Here is a 20,506-nt window from a genome sequence, read left to right as displayed (position 1 = left end):
CTTCCTTATCCTTTGTGGTGGATTTTACTTTAAAGTCTATTTTGTCAGAGATTAATATTGCCACTCCTGCTCTTTTTTGAGTGTTGTTTGCTTCACATATTTTTCCCAATCCTTTGAGTTTTAGTTTGTTTGTGTCTTTAAGTCTAAGGTGTGTCTCTTGTAGGCAGCATATAGACGGATTGGTTTTTTTTTTTTAACCATTCTTCCACTCTCTGTCTCTTTATTGGTGCACTTAGTCCCTTCACATTCAGCCTAATTATTGATACGTATGAGTGTAGTGCTGTCATTTTGATGTCTTTTTTGTGTGTTTTTGACAGTTTCTTTGTTCCACTTAATTTTCTGTGCTGGGTGATTTTTTTGTTTGTTTGTTTTTTCATCACTGTTGATTTTGTATTTACTGAGTCTTTATATTTTTCTTTTTTTTTATTTTGATGTGTAAGATTGTTAGTTTCCTTTGTGGTTACCTTAATATTTACCCCGATTTTTCTAAGTTTAAGCCAGTCTTTTATTTCTTTATATTGCCTTGACTTCTTTTCCATGTGAAAAATCTATGTCTACATTTTTTAGTCCTTCTTTTTTTGTTTTAATGTTGTCATCTTTTACATATTGACATCTCTGTTTCCCTATTTTCAGTGTTTTAGCTTTGTGACTTCCCTATCTGGGTTGGTATCTGGTTGCTCCATCCTGCGGTCTAGTCTTGAGTTATTATCTGATGTTATTGATTTTCTAACCGGAGGACTCCCTTTAGTATTTCTTGTAATTTTGGTTTGGTTTTTGCAATTTCCCTAAACTTCTGTTTGTCTGGAAATGCCCTAATATGCCATCATATTTGAGAGACAGTTTTACTGGATATATAATTTTTGGCTGGCAGTTTTTTTCTTTCAATGCTTTATATATGTTATCCTGTTGCCTTCTTGCCTGCATGGTTTCTGCTGAGTACTCTGAGCTTGGTGTTATTGACTCTCCTTTGTAGTGTAGATGACTTTTCGTTTGTCCCTAGCTGCTCTTACAATTCTCTCTTTATCTTTGGTTTTGGCAAGTTTGATTATGTCTTGGTGACTTTCTTTTGGGATCTACCTTACGTAGGGTTTGATGAGCATCTTGGATGGATACCTTCTCATCTTTCATGGTATCAGGGAAATTTTCTGCCAAGACATCTTCAACAATTCTCTCTGTATTTTCTGTTATCCCCCCCATTCTGGTACTCCAGTCACTCGTAGGCTATTCCTCTTGATAGAGTCCCACATAATTCTTAGAGTTGCTTCATTTTTTAAAATTCTTTTATCTGATTTTTCCTCAAGTAAGTTGGTATCAAGTGCTTTGTCTTCAGTCTCACTAATTCTGACTTCCATTGCCTCAATTCTCCTCTTATGACTTTCTATTGAGTTGTCTAATTCTGAAATTTTATTGTTAATCTTCTGGATTTCTGATTGCTGTCTCTGTGGATTCTCGCAGCCTGTTAAATTTGTTATTACGCTTTTGAATAACTCTCTTAAGATCCTCTGTTGCTTCGTCTGTGTGTACCTTAGCTTGATAGGCGTTTTGCCTCATCTCCTTCCTGATCTCTTGAAGAATTCTGTGTATTAATCTTTTATATTCTGCTTCCAGTAATTCCAAGAAGTTCTCTTCCTCTGAAAAAATTCTTGATTCTCTATTTTGGTGGTTTGCTGAAGGCATCATGGTCTGCCTCTTTATTTGATTTGGTATCGACTGTTGTCTCCGAGCCATCAGTAAGTTATTATATTTTTTTATTTTATGTTTGGTTATTTTGTCCTAGCTTTTGTTTTGTTTTGTTTTGATATGCCCATATAGGCTGGTCGTGTGAGCTAATTTGGTTATTGGCACCTTTGAAGGTCTAACATCCTGTCTCCAGGTGGTTAGATCTGTTACTGAGTATGTGAGCACAAGATTCCATTTACTTTTCTTATCTGGATTCAGCTCAGGTGTCTAAGCAGTCGGTCATCAAGTGTGTGGTGGAGGCTCTCACCTACAGTCCTAGACTGACATGGGTGATTGGTGTAGGCATAGGTGTCTGGCTGCAGTTGGGGTCATGCACTGAGCAAGTCCAGGGGCTGACAGCTGCCCGAGAGTCTAGGAGGACAGTGTGTCCCTGTTCCCTAGAGCACGTAAGTGGGTGGGTTTTGCAGCCGGACAATGAGCACCCAGTGCTGTTGGCTGTAAGGACTTGTGGGGGGGCACCACTTAGTCTTGGACCCCTGTCACAGGTGGCTAAGAGACATAGGTGGAGCTACCAGTCCTCAGGCCCCTGACGTGGGTAGGTGAAGACCCTGCTTAATAGGCAGAGCAGTGTCAAATGTCACAAACCTGCCTCTTCACAGCTGAAACAGTTGAAGGTAGACTTCAGGTATATACCCTGTTGTACTGTGGTAATGAGGGCCTATGCTGTTGAAATGGGCCCACAAAGACTATGTAGGGGTGAGGGGCACTCAAAGTCCATGGACCCCTCATGCCTGTGGCTAGGCAAAGCAGCTGTACCTGGCTTAGGAGAGCTGGTAGTTTATATTTTCCCCTGTTTATTAATTTGTTCCTTCTCCAAGGACGGGAGAATGGCTCAGGGCACGTCACGGGTCCTACTTCTGGCCCAGGGGACTCAGCAATCACTGAAGCCATCCTGGACCCAGTGCAGAGCAGGGAGCGGGAAGGTAAATGGCAGAGAGGTTTTTCCCGGAGGGGGTGTTTTTGATCCGCACAGTAGGCCAGACGCAACTTATCTTTTGCCAGTTGAGGGCTGCTTTTCACTGGTTCTGGATGCCCGAGAAGAGTCTCTGCCACTGGATCTCTTCTGATGTGGAAAACGCCTCCTGAGCGCCACTGCTTGCCTCACCATGTATACGAGTCCGATTCCTCAACTTTGCCTTTGATGTTCAGGGCTCCTAGATTGTCAAATATAATCGATTCGCTTATTTTTTTTTGGATCTTTGTTGTAAGAGGGACCACAGGGAGCGTCCGACTACTCCACCATCTTGGCCCCACCCCTCATTGCATTTTATCTTGACGGTAGGGTCATTTTGCCTTACTTTTTCATGTGTATTATAATTTTTATTGAATGTTGGGAATTATTTGAGAACAGTAGCGACTGTGGTAAATCGTATTTTGTACCTAGAAATGAGCACACCCTTCATCAGGCTATTAATGCAGAGGAATGACTCAATATAATCAATAGCTGAGTTGGGTTTTGGTTTTGTTGTTGTAATTGTTACCTTTGGAGCCCTGGTGGCACAGTAGTTAAGTGTTCGGCTACTTACCAAAAGGTTGGCAGTTCAAATGTAGTAGCCGCTCCTGTGAGGCAGCTCTACTCTGTCCTGTAGGGTCGCTACGAGTCAGATGGCAATGAGTTTGTTTTTTGTTTTTTTTAATATTATTACCTTCACCTCTCTGCAGACTTCAAATTCCTGTAGCAATGTACTGCTTTGCTGTAGCTTTGTGCTTGTTATAGGGGACTGGGAATGTTTAAGTTTTTCTCAGGCAGTGTTAGTGCTCCACTCTCAACTTCAAGCCAGCCTTGCATTCCTGCACCACAGAGGGGTCTCTCTCCGTGCTCTTGCTCCCTCCCCGGTTTTAGACTAGGCTTGTGGTGGGTGCTAGGGATTATTTTTTTGTTTTTCTGGTCCAACTTAATTCTTAGGTAGAGCCTGTGCTTCTGGGCATCAGGATAGGGTTTTTTCATTGTTATTGTCACTTTTTTCCTATGGAAGCCAAACTCTGCCTTATATCTGTGATTTGTCTTGGATAGGAGCTTCCTTCTCCTTCCACATTGGTAGCTGACTTTTGCATGTTATTGGTTTGGGATCTTGCTGGGCCCAGGATGACTTCCTACCCCTCTTCTACCTTTCCCCATGCTGCCGTGGATCTTTGCCTTTGGGCAATAGGGTTTGCTGCTGCTTCCCTAGCAGCCTAAGGCTTTTGATTCATAGGAAAGAAGGGTCCAGGGAAGCAGGCATAGCTTCTTGCCTTTTCCCCAGCGGCATCAAATCACCTCCTGCCCACCTGTAGCACTGAGAGGGCCTCCCTCTGATCTCCTAACTTGCCCCCAGTATTACTTGTGAGAAATTGATAGAGACCCTTGGAAAAGAACTTGGGAATGAATGCAAACTCCACTTGTATTTGGGGCCTCCAGCTATTGCAGCCTGACACACTAGCTCATACTTGGCCTTAACAGTTCACTAAAATTGTAGCTGATTTCTTTTTACTTTCTTTAGTGGCAGTCACCTCTTCCTCCTGTGCTGCCACAGGTGAGTGGTTTGTGTTTCCCATGTCTTCTTGGAGAAGTTTGACCCCTCCTTTGGAATCAGGCTGTTTGGTTGTCTTATGACCTTCACTTTCTGGTAAGCTCAGGAAAGTTCTGATTTTGTAGTTTATCCAGCTTTTTCTCATTGCTGGGGTGAGAGCATTGTTCTTTGCTATTTTTTACATCCTAAGAGGCTAGACTGAGTTTTTACTAACTGCAAGAGCCTAGAAAGCTCTGGGAGCTACTAGAGTAAAAATAAAAAGGAATGGCTTGAAAGAAGGATTGAAAGCACTGTTTGAATGGACAACCATTTTAAATTTGCGCCCTACCATTTTCAGACTATAGTAGCTTCCTTACTGGTCTCCCTGAATCTCTTCTTGCCTCTTTATAATCCCTTTCCCCATAGCCAGGGTGAACTTTTTAAAATGCAAATATGATTTGCTATTTCCCATTGCTCTTAGCATAAATTTTACAATTTTTAACATGGCCTGTGTCTTTCTCTCTGATCTCATTTCAACCTCATCCTCTTCCACTCCTGCTCCCTTTCTACACTTTAACCAAACTGTCCTCTCAGTTTCCGGAACAGTTTCCTACCTCTTTGTGTGTATTGTTTTCTCAGTCTGGAATAATTTTCCCTTCACTTTCCCCTGCCTGAATAATGGTGACTCATATTTAAGGTCTGATCCAGTAGCATTTACTCAGGAATGCCTTCTCTGACATTTATTTTACCAACACTTCTGCCTACCCCCAGACTAGATTAAGCGTTTCTATTAAATGCATTCTGTAGCACCTTGTATGTCTTCTTACCACTTAACAGTCTTACTAGATGTAAAGATTCTATGAGAGGAGGGATTCTGTATCTTGCTCACTGCCATATCCCCAGTGTCTAGAATCATGCATGACACATATGAGGCCTTCAAACAAATCTTTTAATAAAGATATTTTTAAATTTCCCTTTGTTTTAAACAACCTCGGGGCATAAGTCATTTACTAGATGCATATTCAAATAAAACATTAAGAATATCAAGAGCAGAAAAAAGATCAGCAAGCACCTATCACCTTACCATACTGTACCACTGTTTTAGGGGAGCACCAAAGGTAAAACAAAATTCTTCCACAGTAAGCAAAATAGAGTCTGGAAAGGGGAGCTCTTTGTGGCGGCAGCGTGGGAACTTTCTAGGAAAGTAGCGTTCCATAGTAAACATACACAGGGACCTACTACTAGCTTTTAAAAGTTCTCTGCCTTTACAGCCATCTTCCCTTTACACAGAAATTCAAATCTCCAATGAGAGCTTTTTAGTTATAATATCATGAATTCGGTATTGTTGTTAGGTGCCATTGAGTCAATTCCAACTCATAGTGACCCTATGCACAACAGAACGAAATACTGCCCAGTCCTGCGCCATCCTCACAATTGTTGCTGTGCTTGAGCCCATTGTTGTAGCCACTGTGTCAGTCCATCTCATTGAAGGTCTTCCTCTTTTTCGCTGACCCTCTACTTTACCAAGCATGATGTCCTTCTCCAGGGACTGATCCCTCCTGATAACATGTCCAAAGTATGTGAGATGTAGTCTCACCATCCTTGCTTCTAAGGAGCATTCTGGTTGTATTTCTTCCAAGAAAGATTTGTCTGTTCTTTGGCAATCCATGGTATATTCAGTGTTCTTTGCCAACACCACAATTCAAAGGTGTCAGTTCTTTAGTCTTCCTTATTCATTGTCCAGCTTTCACATGCATATGAGGTGATTGAAAACACCATGGCTTGGGTCAGGCGCATCTTAGTCCTCAAGGTAACATCTTTGCTTTTCAACACTTTAAAGAGGTCTTTTGCAGCCAGTGTGCCCAGTGCAGTGCATCTTTTGATTTCTTGACTGCTGCTTCCATGGGTGTTGATTGTGGATCCAAGTAACATGAAATCCTTGACAGACTCAGTCTTTTCTCCATTTATCATAATGTTGCTTATTGGTCCAGTTCTGAGTATATATAAAATATATACAACTAACTCTGCCCTCAGAGTTGACGATTCTAGTCTTATAATGTGAGCATTCCCTGAGTTTTAAATTTATATTAGTATCTTTACATGACTGTATAAGCCATATAATCCAATTAGTTCTATTGTAGCCATAAGTTAGAGGTACAGTTCTTGCCCATAGAACCTTGTGTGTCTTTGAGTTATACTGTTAGTCTGCCTGGGTCACTAATGAAAAGAATGATAACATTGTTACATCAAATTGCAGCATAGAAGCAAAGATGAATGTTTAATTTTATAACTATAAAACATATATATGTGTATGTACTGTTTCTTTAGAAGGATTCATAAAATCTGGTAATAGTGTTATCTCTAGGGTACTATCATCAATAAAGTTGTCTTAAAAAAACTTGAAAGTTCATCAACTAGATTTTCCTTCTTATTGTTCAATTATATAATCAAGAAATATTTACATGCCTACTTGTTACAGTATAACAAATGCTGTACTCAGTAATAAATAAGGATGGCTGCTCTGCCTTCAGTGGAGCCCTAGTGACACAGTGGTTCAGAGCTCACCTGCTAACCAAAAGGTTGGCAGTTCGAATCCACCAGCCGCTCCTTGGAAACCCTATGGAGCAGTTCTACTCTGTCCTGTGGGGTCACTATGGGTTGGAAACCACTCAACGGCAACGGGTGGTGGTGGGGTTTTCTTTGTCTTCAAGGATCTTAGAGTGTATACACTAGGAAGGAGAAATGGATGTTCCTTTTTGTTTAAGTACTGTGGTAAGTGTAGTCACAAGTACTATGGGAATTCTGGAGGGTTTGCCACTGAAAGTTTCATCTAAGCTGAGCTGGGTGATATAACTAGGAGTGAAGGCCTATAAGCCCGGAAATAAGGTATCCTCAGGAATTGGCTAGTATGGTTACACAGCTGAAGTACAGAATTAAAGATAGTAGTGCCAGGTGTGTAAAGAGAGAAAGCTGGAGAGAAATGTAGAGACCAAATAATTATAAGACCTTAATCACTGAAAAGTAGAAGTACTTTATCTCCTGAGGAAAGGGGAGTTATTGAAGGTGTTTAAACAGAGGACTGATAGGAGATTTGCATTTTATTTTTGTTTATTGTACTTTAGATGAAGGTTTACAAAACAAACTAGTTCCTCATTAAACAGTTAGTACACATACTGTTTTATGACATTGGTTAACAACTGCACATACTCAGCACTCTCCCTTCTCGACCTTGAGTTCCCTATTACCAGCTTTCCTATCCCCTCCTGCGTTTTAGTCCTTGCCCCTGGGCTGGTGTGCCCCTTTAGTCTCATTTTATGGGCCTGTCTAATCTTTGGCTGAAGGGTGAACCTGGGGAGTGACTTCATTACTGAGCTAAAAGGGTGTCTGGGGGCCATACTCTCAGGGTTTCTCCAGTCTCTATCAGGCCAGTAAGTCTGGTCTTTTTTTGTGAGTTAGAATTTTGTTCTACATTTTTCTCCAGCTCTGTCCGGAACCCTCTATTGTGATCCCTGTCAGAGCAGTCAGTGCTGGTAGCCGGGCACCATCTAGTTGTACTGGACTCAGTCTGGTAGAGGCCGTGGTATATGTGGTCTGTTAGTCCTTTGGACTAATCTTTCCCTTGTATCTTTAGTTTTCTTCATTCTCTCTTGCTCCCGAAGGGGTGAGACCAGTGGAGTATTTTAGATGGCTGCTCACAGGCTTTTAAGACCCCAGACGCTACTCACCAAAGTAGAATATAGAACATTTTCCTTATAAAGTATATTATGCCAGTTGAGCTAGATGTTCCCCGAGACCATGGTCCCCACAGCCCTCAGCCCAGCGGTTTGGTCCCTCAGGGAGTTTGGATGTCTATAGAGCTTCCATGACCTTGCCTTATACAGGTTGTACTGGCTACCCCAGTATTGTGTACTGTCTTACCCTTCACCAAAGTTACCATTTATCTATTGTCTATTTAGTGTTTTAGATTTGCATTTTTTAAGTTAAAAAATAAATTACCCACTCCTAACTTAACTTGACATGGTTAGGTTCCAAAGACCAGGTTGTTAGGCAAAAATCAATGTTATGCGAAACTTAAGTGACCAAATATTCCTCAAGTTCCAGGAGTCATTTTGGAGGCAGCCCCCATGGGGCTGCTCCTTCCCCTGCAGCTGTAGTCTCAAGGTCTGCAGCTCACATGTCTCAGTGCTGTGACTTCCAACTTCCACAGTGACTTCTGTACTTCAGGTGGGAGGGTCGGCTTGTGCCATTTCAAACCACAGATAGAGCTGATTGGGTTAGGATTTGCAACCAAAAGGGGGACCCACCCTACTCCGACTCAGGCAGAGTTCTTGCTCTCCATGGAAATGCCTACCCATCCTGGTCCTTCGCCTGCTGGCCCCAGCGCCTCTAAGTGTGCAAACGGCGGATCTTGGGGTCTGTGGCGAAGTGATCACCATGAGCTCTGTCTGTGCCTCTCTTCCACCTTGTCACAGACTTGCAGCTCAAATCCGCAGCTCCGCTTGGACGATGGAGCAGCCACCAGCCTGCAGCCTACCTGGCCGTGGAGCACGGCTGCAGATTAATGGTCTGAGGCCCCAGCATCCATGGGCCTTTTTTTTTCCTCCCTCTTTTAACTTGATTTGCATCCAAGACTGGGGAGAGGGATCAAGGACTTGGGGTTCTGGAGCGAAGCACTCTCTCACTCAAATGAGTTCTTACCTGGCTTTAAGGTGATTTAAGTAGATTTCATTGCAAAATCTCAGATAATGAGATAGTGGCTAAGTGAGGAGTAGGTGTAAAGGGTTAAGGCTAGAAGTGGGTACTAAAGGCTATTGAGATTATAATTGCTTAAGAATAGAAAAAATGGATAGGTTATGAAATATTAAGGAGATGAACATTACAGGACTTTGTATATCAGTGGTGAGGAAGAGGAAGGAATCTAGACTGACTTTCAAGATTGCTGACCTGAACCACTAAGTGGCTAGTAATACTAGTTCCTGATAATAGAATACAGAGGAGTGCGGGCAGGATGGTTGGGGAGAGTGACGGTATCAGCTTTAACAGTGTTGCATTTGAGGTGCCTTCATATATTCCAGTGGAAAGAGAAGTCTTAGAGTAGCAAACGTTCATGTAGCGTTGTTATGCACTAGGCCCTTAGGTTTGTGGGAACATGGTGGCTCGGTTAGTTTGCATAGTAACAGGAACACATAATGAAGATTGAGAAGTAGATAGAGCAATAGCTAAGAAAAGTGGATGAGGCAGGCGCACTGGTGGGAAAAAAGATCAGAGGCATATTTACCTATTTGGAACTACTTGCATTTTGTGCTTGGCAAAGGCAAATCCAGATTTCATGGGTAAGCCTGAAATTTGTACAGTTTGGGGGACCCTCTTTAAGAAAAAGGTATAAAATTATAATAATAAAACTATATAAACAAAATTAATGTTTATATAGACTTAGAAATCACAACAAATTACAGATTTTCAAAAGCTGACAGATAACCACAGATGTTGCAAATTCAGACTCGTCTCTAAAATACTTTTTTTCTTATTACATTTTTTAGCTGTATGGTGATCACCACTTCAAATGCTAGATTTTGTACACAGGTTTCCCCTGCTCCGAAAATAGAGCATTCCTATAAAGCTCTTTGTAAGTCAAAATGGCATAAAGCAAAGAAGCAATTATCATTAATTTATATGAGAAAAATATTTGAATGTTCCCAGACCCAAAAAATAACCTACCAAATCATACCAAATAATCCATAAAACCTAAAATAACGCTAACATATAGTAAAAGCAGGAATGATATGGTAAATACACAGCCTATATAAAGTAGAAATAATGTATGCTAAGATGCTGAGTATAGTTCCTGGGGAACGAGCTTGGTGATGCCACTCTTGCTGCTCTGCTTGCATGCTGCCTCTTTTAACGGCTGACTGCAAAACAAACACTGAATGCTATTTCTGCTTTTTGCCTTTTTCAAAAAGCAAAAATGCTCTTCAGATTTCTTTGGGTTAGCGAAAACAGATACTAATGTAGATCTTTCATAAAAGTAAAGTGATGTAAACAAACTTTGGAAAAGCAGAGGATACCTGTATTCTGTTCCATGTTGAGGGAATAGAGGAGTAATTCAGTCTTTTCTCTAGCATAGTTGATTGAAATTTGTTTATTGATAGTTTTAATAGTTTTTTTTCAGATCCACAAGTTACTTACTGTTGGTAATATTGTATAAGTTTTTATGAAATTGTATCAGTTTTAGGAAAACATCGTGTTTCTTTCCTGGATACGTATACATTAAATGCATACATGCATACATTACATGGTCTCTGGGTGATGCAAACAGTTGGCAGTTCAAACCCACTCAGATGTGCCACGGAAGAAAGGCCTGACGATGTGCATCTGTAAAGATTATACCTTCCCTGTGGAGCAGTTGTACTCTGTCACACATGGGGTCGCCATGAGTTGGAATCAACTCAACAGCAACAGGTTTGGTTTTTTTCATACATTACATACATACATATATCTGTTATATACATGCACACATATAAACATACACATACATGCTATTTCAAGACATTTCAAGTTTTCTTGTATAGTGATAATTCTTAAATACAGTGTAAATTGACAACAGTTACTAATAGGATAACCATATAATTTCTCATCCAAACTGGGACATGTTTAAGAATGAAAGAGGGGCACTTTTCTGCCAGGGCAACAGGTATAAACTGGGTGGTATAGTCACCCTTCTCATTAAATAGTTTATCCTCATTGTAGTTGTGTATTATGACTTTTATGTTAAAACAACGACAACAACAACATTACTATTGAGTCATAGAGACTCATAGAGACCCTGTAGGACAGAGTAGAACTGCCCCATGGGGTTTCCAAGGCTGTAAATCTTTACAGAAGCAGACTGCCACATCCTTCTCCTGCGGAGCAGCTGGTGTGTTCAAACCACCAACCTTCGGTTAGCAGCCAAGCACTTTAACCACTGCACCACCAGGGCTCCTTGAGTTTTTGTGTTGAACTCTATTTTCATGTTGTGACACCAGGGTGGTAGGGGTATGCCTGCAATCCATTCCTATAGCTTATCTCTACAAGGAAGTGGTCATGAACCACAAAACTATATCCCACCAAACCAAAAACTAAATGTATCCCCAGCTCAACTTTTCCTTAGTATTAGCCAGATCCCCAAAACACTGTGACCAACCCAAGACGAGTAGAAAGGGAGAGAGGGGAAGTAGGAGTAGAAAAACAACAGTGGTTTTAACCAATTGCGGTTAAAAATATCTTACTTTAGCAAATTTTACAAAAACAATGTCACCCAAATAATCTGGCCCAAGCCTACCTCAGGTCTCCTATTGGCTTGCTATATCGAAGCTGTATGTTTTCTTTCAGTTCCTGGAATGCCTAGCTAATTCTTACTTACCCTTTTTAAATCTCAGCTGAAATGTGGATCAGAGAAGCCTTTCCCAAACCCCAGACTAAATGAGATTTTGTTGGCTTATGACCTCATTTTTTTCCTTTACAGTTTTTGTTCATATTATAATTTATTATTTGTATAATTAGTAATTGTGTAATTGCCTTTTAGTATCACTAGACTGTACAGTCCATGAGGGCAGAAACCCTGCCTATTTTGTTCACTACTGTTTTATCTCTGGCATCTAGCACTTTGCTTGGTTCATAGTATGTGTCCAGTAAATAGTATTGAATGGAGGAAATGAATATATGGATCTGGAGCTCAAAAGAGAGAGCTGGTTAGGTGTTACAGATGGGAGTTAGCAGCGTATAAGTGATAAATGAGGCGATGAGAATGAATGAAGTTAGCCCTCTCATCATTCATCTCAATCTCTCTTGATGAAGACGCAACCCTGATTATCACTTATGGGAAAGAAAAGGAAATCTAAAAGAAGGTAGAACAGGACCATGAGACTGAAGAAAAACCATGAACCAAAGAAAGAACATTTCAAAAAGGAAAGAGTAGCTAGTGCTAAGAGATTAGTTAACTAAGGATTGAAAACTGTCCATTGGATTTAGCAACGAAAGTTGTTAGTAGCCTTAAACCTCAGCTTATTGGGATAGAATTTTTTCCTTTACTCTATAGAAATAAAAAATGACACCTAATTATCTGTGCTTAGACTCTAAGGTAATCTAATTTATTAGATATTCTGACACTTCATTCAATAATTTACTTGTTAATGCATTTTAATAGCAATTGTTTTCTTCTTGTATTCTCATTAGCAAAAGGGACTGACACTTTTTAGCCAAGGAGAAGTGTTCAGGTTATCACATAATCCCTGAATAACTCTTCTTTCCCTTTGTGAGTACAGAATATTAATGGGAAGAGGTGAAATTATGAGCATAGTTGGTATTTAAAACTGTTTTAAAATAGGTTGGCTTTCAGTTTACAAAATTTTTTTTAATTTGCATACTTTGGTTTTGGTTAAGAACTCTTAAAAAATGACTAAAATTGCTAAAACTATTAATATCAAAACTGAGAAGCAGCGAATCTTGTTCATCTCTAGATCTGAGAAATACAAACATAAGTATTTTGCAAACTATTCTTTTTGTTAACAGGATTGTTTTGTTATTTTTCAGATACACCATCAAAGATAATTCCAAAAAGCATATTGAAGTATGGGATCCTTCTCCAGAAGAAATTATTTCAAATGAAGTAAACAACTTAAATCCTGTATCTACAAAATCTCTACCTAATGAGAATTTCCAGTCATTTTATAATAAGGAACTACCTGTGCATATCTGCAATGTAATATCTCCTGAGAAGATTTATGTTCAGTGGTTATTAACAGAAAACTTACTTACTAGGTATAACATATAAAGAACACATATTGCATGTGGTTTTATTCTTTCTGCATTTTGTTTCAAAGATCTAGAAGTCTTAAATGTAGAATTTTAAAAGTGGAAAAATTATTTAGCTAGATAGTACTAAAAATAGCTAAAAGTAATATTTTTACTGGTTGTTTTCACCACTAGATTCATTCATTCCATAAATACTTATTGAGCACCAATTATGTGACAGCCATTTTTTCTAGGTGTTGGGTATGCAGTGGTAAAAACATGGACAAGTCTTTGCACCCACAGAGTTTAAATTCCAGCAGAAGGGTGACAATAAACAAATATTTAGTGTGGCATATGATGATAAGTGTAACAGATAAAAATAAAGCAGTTGGGGAAGAAGGCAATTTTAGGGTGGTCAAGGAAGACCTCACTGAATCAGTAAGGTCAGTTTTAAATGGCTCTTGAAGGAAGAGAGGGAGTAAGCCGTGTGGTTATCTGGAGGAAGTTCATCTCAGACAGAACATCTAGTACAAAAGACCCTGAGTTGGAAATATGCTTGGCATATTTAAGGAGGAACAGGGTGTCTAGTTTGGCTGGAGTGGAATGAGCAAGGTGGGATAATAGAAGAACTGTGGTCAGAGAATTACATGTTATAAGAAAAGATTTAGAAAGTTAAATATTTTTTATCTTTACATAGTTTAGATGAAAAAATGGTAGCTGCTCATGAAAATTCAAAATGGGAACCTATTAAATGGGAAAAGGATATGCATTGTGCTGTTAAGATCCCCGATAAACATCAGTGGAGGAGAGGCCAGATCATCAGAATGGTTACAGACACATTGGTAGAGGTAAATGCAGAGTTAAAAATAAAATTGTGAAAGTGAATCAGTTTTTTATTTTTTATTATGCTTTTTAGTTTGCAAACAAATATTTTTAAATATGTTGTCTTTCCATAGACTTAAAGCTATTATCTTCATAGGTCTTGCTGTATGACGTGGGTGTTGAACTAGTAGTGAATATTAACTGTCTAAGAGAACTTCAAGAAAATCTAAAGACAATGGGAAGATTATCTTTGGAATGCTCTCTTGTTGATATAAGGTAGCTTTTAGCAGAATAAATGAATTTTCTCATTGAATATGATCATTTTAAGTATTTTTCTTTTGAGATGGCTCCTTGTTTTAATTTTGTTAACATGTTCTGAAGTTTTCATAAAATAAACTATTTCATAAACTTAGAATTGCATGGAAAACTAAAAATGCATAAATTATCAAGAAGGATCTCTCTAGGATTCTGGGAAAATGGCATGACACAGTTTCTGAGTCTCCTGGAATCATAAAAATCAGAGCATCTTGACTACACAGTCAACATCTACAACAAAAGTAGGTAACAAGGTTTCCCCTTACAAGTCCCTAAATATGAGCAGGTAGGGCACCGTGAACCACCGTTTATGTGGGAGAATGTGGAAGAAAGATACCTGGGATTCTGATAGCCTGACAGTAGGAACTGGCAACAGTATTTCACTGGAACATACAGACCAATCTGAGAACGACAACCAAAACTATTGTCAGAGGGTAATGTAAGATGCAATTCATAGTTGAATATAAGACATCTGTAATGTGCTAAAGTTTCATAGTACTGGAGCTTTCTTAGCCATGTATTGTTGTTGGTGTTGGTGTTAGTTGCCATCGAGTTGGCTGGGACCCATAGCAACCTTATGTATAATAGAAGAAGACATTGCCTGGTCTTGTGCCATCTTCATGATCATTGCTATGTTTGAGTCCATTGTCTTGGCCACCGTGTCAGTCCGTCTCACTGAGGGCCTCTCTCACCTTTACTTACCTTCCACTTTACCAACCACAATATCCTTTTCTGGTCTTTCCTGATGACGTGTCCAAAGTACACAAGCTAAAGTCACTATCTTCGCTTCTAAGGAACATTCTGGTTGTATTTAGCCATATAAACTTTTGAAAATAAACTGAACTTCCCTTCCATGACCCCACACTGAGTAGAAACTGCTGGGAGTAGAGCCTAATTTGAGCAGTTCAGAGACGATGGGACAAAGAAAAGAAAAGGTCCAATAAAAGTAGAGGAGAGGAACAGAGGAACAAGATTTCAGTGCAGGAGGCCATGTATTTTGTCACTTTGGGAACACAACAAAAGTGAGAGCTCTAGAGCTGTGAAGCTAGAAAAGTGATCATAATCCACTCCTTCCTCCTAAAAGCTCAGGAAAATTTATTTTACTTTAAAAAATGAGCAAAAGGAAGGGTTACAGTCAAATGCTATACAAAGTTATTGTAAGAAAAAAGATAATAAGGAGTTAGATACTATCGCTAGGGCAATGGAAATTCTCCAAACAGACATGCTCACAAAACCAACAGTAATCTAATTTTTCAAAATGAACTCAATTTTAAAAATTATAAAAGCTTTGAAAGAACAATGTGAATTAGAATTAGAAAAAATTAGAACTAAAATGGTTAAAGAAAAAGGAAAATTTGAACAGAGAGATAATAGAGCTCAGGAAAGAATTAGAAATTAAGAAAATAATTTCAGAAATGTAGACTAAACTGAAAGAAATACAAAAGCAAATAAACACAATATATGATAATGCCTTAAGAGAAATAGAAAGGAGGGAAATTTTTTTGAAATACACAAAAAATAAATAAAAATCCCAAGGATTCAAAAGATACATAAAATAGACAAAGACGACTCAATGCAAGTGTAATAATAGGAAACCCAAAGAAGAAAACTAAAGCAATAGAACAAAACAAATGTACCTGAAATAAAAGACTATTTGAAACTATAAATTGAAAGGCCTCACTGCATATCTAGGAAAATCATTTCAGAATGGCCAACACAGAGAGATAATCTAGTAAAATTTTTGACTTAGAAGGAAGATCCCACTGTTACCACCGGTGCTTTATGCCAGAAGACAATGAATTTAAAATATTGAAGGAGAGAAAATGGCGAATATGGATTTTAAATCCAGTCAAACTGACCTTCAAGTATAAAGACCAGAGACAAAATATATGACCATTCAAGAACTTAGGGAATATTATTCCTTGGAACTCTTCCTGATGAATCTATTAAGAGACCCAGCTTAGGCAAACAAAAAGACAAGAGAGTTTTTTGTTTTTTTTTAATGATTTATTTTTATTGTTCAGAATAAACACAGCAAAACATATACCAAAAACATACACCAGTTCAACAGTTTCTACATGTACAATTCAGTGACATTGATGACATTCTTCGAGTTGGGCAACCATTCTCACCCTCCTTTTCTGAGTTGTTCCTCCCACATTAATGTAAACTCACTGCCCCCTATGATCCGCATCTAATCCTTTGAGTTGCTGTTGTCAGTTTATCCTATATAGATAGATCTTGAAGGAGTACAATGATCAAGGCAGACATTCTTTAGTTAAGCTAAACTATTGTTTAAAGATTTCAGGGAATATTTTTGGTTTAAGGTTTAAAGATTATCTCAGGGCTATATTTTCAGGGGTTCATCCAGCCTCCATGGCTCAAAAAAATCTGGATTCCATGAAAATTTGAAATTCTGTTCTGCATTTTTCCCCAGATGAGAGAAATTTTGATGTAAGGAGTGGTGGTGAGCCTTGTATTTATTTAACCTGTAGAACTAACACTAAATGATCATTATTAGAGAAATAGTATAGTATGCAATGGACAAAGTCGATATAGCACAGTTTCAAAAACTGAAGAGAGTAATAAGAGTATATATGAAAGATTGAATAAGCTTCCTGTTTATCTTAGTGATACTAATTAGGAGTAAAAGCACTTCCAATAAGATGGTAGGAGAAAGGGGAGGGGGAAGAATTTACTAACAATACTAATTTTGGAACTATGTTAATTAATATTCTATATAAATACATCAGTAAAAGTAGTAAGGAAAGTGAAACTCATGAAATCTAACTATATCTTGTGGTGGCATAGCCTCTCAGAGAGGAACTTCTTCAAGTGATTTTAAAGCAACATAAATGGACTGCACATCTTTAGTGGATTATATTCTAAGGACAAAATAATACCCGCCCCTTGCCGAAAATGGATCTCTGGTGGTGCAGTGGTTAAGAGCTTGGCTGCTAACCTAAAGGTCTGCAGTTCGAATCCACCAGCTGCTCCTTGGAAACCCTACGAGGTAGTTCTGTTCTCTCCTGTAGGGTTGCTATGAGTCAGAATTAACTCGATGGGAACAGCTGTCCTCCCCAAAAAACTCATCAGCTCTTTTCAGTAGATGGTAATAGTGTTGATACTGTTATTCTAAAACGCTTGTGTGTGTTGTGGGATAAATCAAAATAGTAATTATCTATATATTATTAAGAACTGATGTGGTTGATAAATGATAAAAGTGTAAGATTGAGGTTAATTAAAAACCCTATAGACCTGATTTTTAATTGGGATTATCAGTAAAAATTAATGAGGTATTTTATTTTTTTTAAATATATATTCTGTAGCCTTATAACATGACTAACCAGTAGCAGTGAGCTCCTCTAGTACACAAATTGTGATCTCCAAATACCATTACCCACTAAGAGAAATTAGTGCTCTTTGGAAAAATGCCTGATTTCAGGTGTTGGGCAGGAAATGTAGAATATGACCCTAGAATATCTTATCATAGCAAAAAGCAAAAAAGCTATTAAAAATTACTGGGATCATGACAAGAGAAGTCAGTAGCCAACCTGGGTAAACTTGTACTGACCAAAGATGGAACAATTTGAGCATCAGTAAGGATGATAATTGTAATGTATTTGCTATGTTTAAATCCATAAATTCATAGTGATATTAAAAAAAATTTATTGGTTACCTTTAGAGGATTCTAGGGAACCATCTTATTATTCTGAAAACTGGTAAATAAGGGAAATGAATTTACCTTGCTTTTCCCATACAATCTATATTTCAGGATAATGAAATAGTTGATAAGGGGAAGTTTTTCTTTATAGACATATACCAACTAACAAACAAAGGAAGAATGATATCATTAGAATATTAACGTCATTTTACAACCCCTAATAAATTAAAGGAAGAGTCCAGGTAGCACAAATGGTTAAGTGCTGCAGTACTAACCGAAAGGATGGTGGTTCTAACCCACTTAGAGGCACATTGGAAGAAAGAGCTGATCATCTGCTTCTGAAAGGCCACAGCTATTAAAACACTTCGGAGTGCAATTCTACTCTGAAACACATGGGGTCGCCTTGAGTCAGAATTGACTCAATGGCAACTGGTTTGGGTTTTTTTTGGAATAAATTAAGGGATCTAAACAGTGATTGTCAGTGACTGTTGGCATCACAATGAAGGAGAACCAGACATTATGTACCTACTAATGGAAATCTGCAGCACCACCTAGAAGGAGTATTGCTGGAAAAAGGAAAAAGCAAACCTGAATCTGATCAAGGCTCTAGACCTAACTTTGAATTTAAAGGAAATACAAGGGACAGAAGAACATGTTAAACGCCTCAGGGATGCAGTCAGCTAAATCAAAGTCGTAGGAAACTACAAAACAAACGACTCTTTTTTTTAACAGAAAATTGCAAGGGAAAGTGATGGAGGAATTCAGTATATGTATCAGTCATTCATGATATCTGAACCTTTTTTGCTTCCCAATTCAAACAAACTGTTTTAAAATATCAGGAAACTATGAACACTGTATGAATATTTGATATTAAGGAATTATTAAATTTTTTTACATATGATAATGCTACTGTAGATATGTTTATTTAAAAGACTTTTGAAAATAAACTAAAATCTTTCCAAATGAAATGATGTGATATCTTGGATTTGCTTCAAAATAATCGGGTGGGAGTGCGTGGGTAGGAGTATAGATGAATAAAATTGGTCATGTATTCAAAATCCCCATGTGGTGGCTTTCATGTTACTGTAATACTGGAAGCTGTGCCACCGGTCTTTCAGATACCAGGAGGGTCACCCATGGTGGACAGATTTCACCTGAGCTTCCAGACTAAGACAGACTAGGAAGAAGGACCTGGTGGTCTATTTATGAAAAAATTAGCTGGAGAAAACCTTATGAATAGCAGCAGAACATGTCTTATAAAGTGCCAGAAGATGAGCCTCTCAGGTTGGAAGGAACTCAAGATATGACTAGGAGGAGCTGCCTCCTCAAAGGAAAGTCAACCTTAATGACATGGCTGGAGTCAAGCTTTCAGGACCTTCATTTGCTGATGTGGCACAACTCAAAATGAGAAGAAACAGCTGCAAACATCCATTAATAATTGGAATGTGAAATGTACAAAGTATGAATCCAGGAAAATTGGAAATCATCAGAAATGCAATGGAACGCATAAACATCAGTATCCTAAGCATTAGTGAACTAAAATGGACTGGTATTGGTTGTTTTGAATTGGATAATCCTGTGGTCTACTATGCCAGGAATGACAAATAGAAGAGGAATGGGGTTGTATTTGTCATCAAAAAGAACATTTCAAGCTCCATCCTGAAGTACAACGCTGTCAGCGATAAAATAATATCCATACATCTGCAAGAAAGGGCAGTTAATACCAAATTTATGCACCAAACACTAAGGCCAGAGATGAAGAAATTGAAGATTTTTACCAACTTCTGCAATCTGAAATTGATAAAACATGCAGTCATGATGCATTGATTAATTACTGGTGATTGGAATGTGAAAAGTGAAAACAAAGAAGGAACAAGTAGTTGGAAAATATGGCTTTGGTGATAGAAACAATGCCAGAGATTGCATGATAGAACTTTGAAGACCAACAACTTCTTCATTGCAAATACCTTTTTTTCAACAACAAATGGCGACTATACATGTGGAGCTCTCCAGATGGAATACACAGGAATCAAATCGACTGCATATGTGGAAATAGATGATGGAAAAGCTCAATATCAGTCAGAACAAAGCCGGGAGCTGACTGTGGAACGTATGCAAGTTCAAGTTGAAACCGAAGAAAATTAGAACAAAGCTACAAAAGCCAAAGTACGTCTTTGAGTATATCCCACCTGAGTTTAGAGACCATCTCAAGAATAGATTTGGCGCATTGAACACTAATGACCGAAGACCAGATAAGTTGTAGAATGACATCAAGGATATCATACATGGAGAAAGCAAGAGGTCATTAAAGAGACAGGAAAGAAAGAGAAGACCAAAACGGATGTCAACAGAGACTCTGAAACTTGCTGTTAAACAGAGTACCTAAAGTAAATGGAAGAAATAATGAAGTAAAAGAACTGAACAGAAGATTTCAAAGGGTAGCTCAGGAAGACAAAGTATTGTAATGAAATGTGCAAAGACCTGGAGTTAGAAAACCAAAAGGGAAGAACACGCTCGGCATTTCTCAAGCTGAAAGAACTGAAGAAAAGTTTCAAGCCTCGAGTTGCAGTATTGAAGGATTCTAAGGGGAAAATATTGAACAAGACAGGAAGCATCAAAAGAAGATGGAAGGAATACACAGAGTCACTGTACCAAAAAGAATTGGTCGGTGTTCAACCATTTCAGGGGGTAGCATATGATC

General features: G+C 38.5%; 1 protein-coding gene across 1 annotated transcript in view; it reads left to right on the top strand.

Moving 5' to 3' along the window:
* RNF17 (ring finger protein 17) overlaps nucleotides 1–20,506 on the top strand; it is a 210,627-nt gene that overhangs the window by 88,911 nt on the left and 101,210 nt on the right. The window contains exons 20-22 of the mRNA XM_023724829.1: nucleotides 12,804–13,031; nucleotides 13,702–13,852; nucleotides 13,984–14,102. Of these exons, the coding sequence (XP_023580597.1) occupies nucleotides 12,804–13,031; nucleotides 13,702–13,852; nucleotides 13,984–14,102 (498 nt within the window). The remainder of the gene's footprint in view (nucleotides 1–12,803; nucleotides 13,032–13,701; nucleotides 13,853–13,983; nucleotides 14,103–20,506) is intronic.

This window comes from Trichechus manatus, unplaced genomic scaffold (assembly GCF_000243295.1).
Source record: "Trichechus manatus latirostris isolate Lorelei unplaced genomic scaffold, TriManLat1.0 scaffold00264, whole genome shotgun sequence".
Classification (NCBI taxonomy): Eukaryota; Metazoa; Chordata; class Mammalia; order Sirenia; family Trichechidae; genus Trichechus; species Trichechus manatus.
This window is presented reverse-complemented; position numbering and strand designations above follow the sequence as displayed.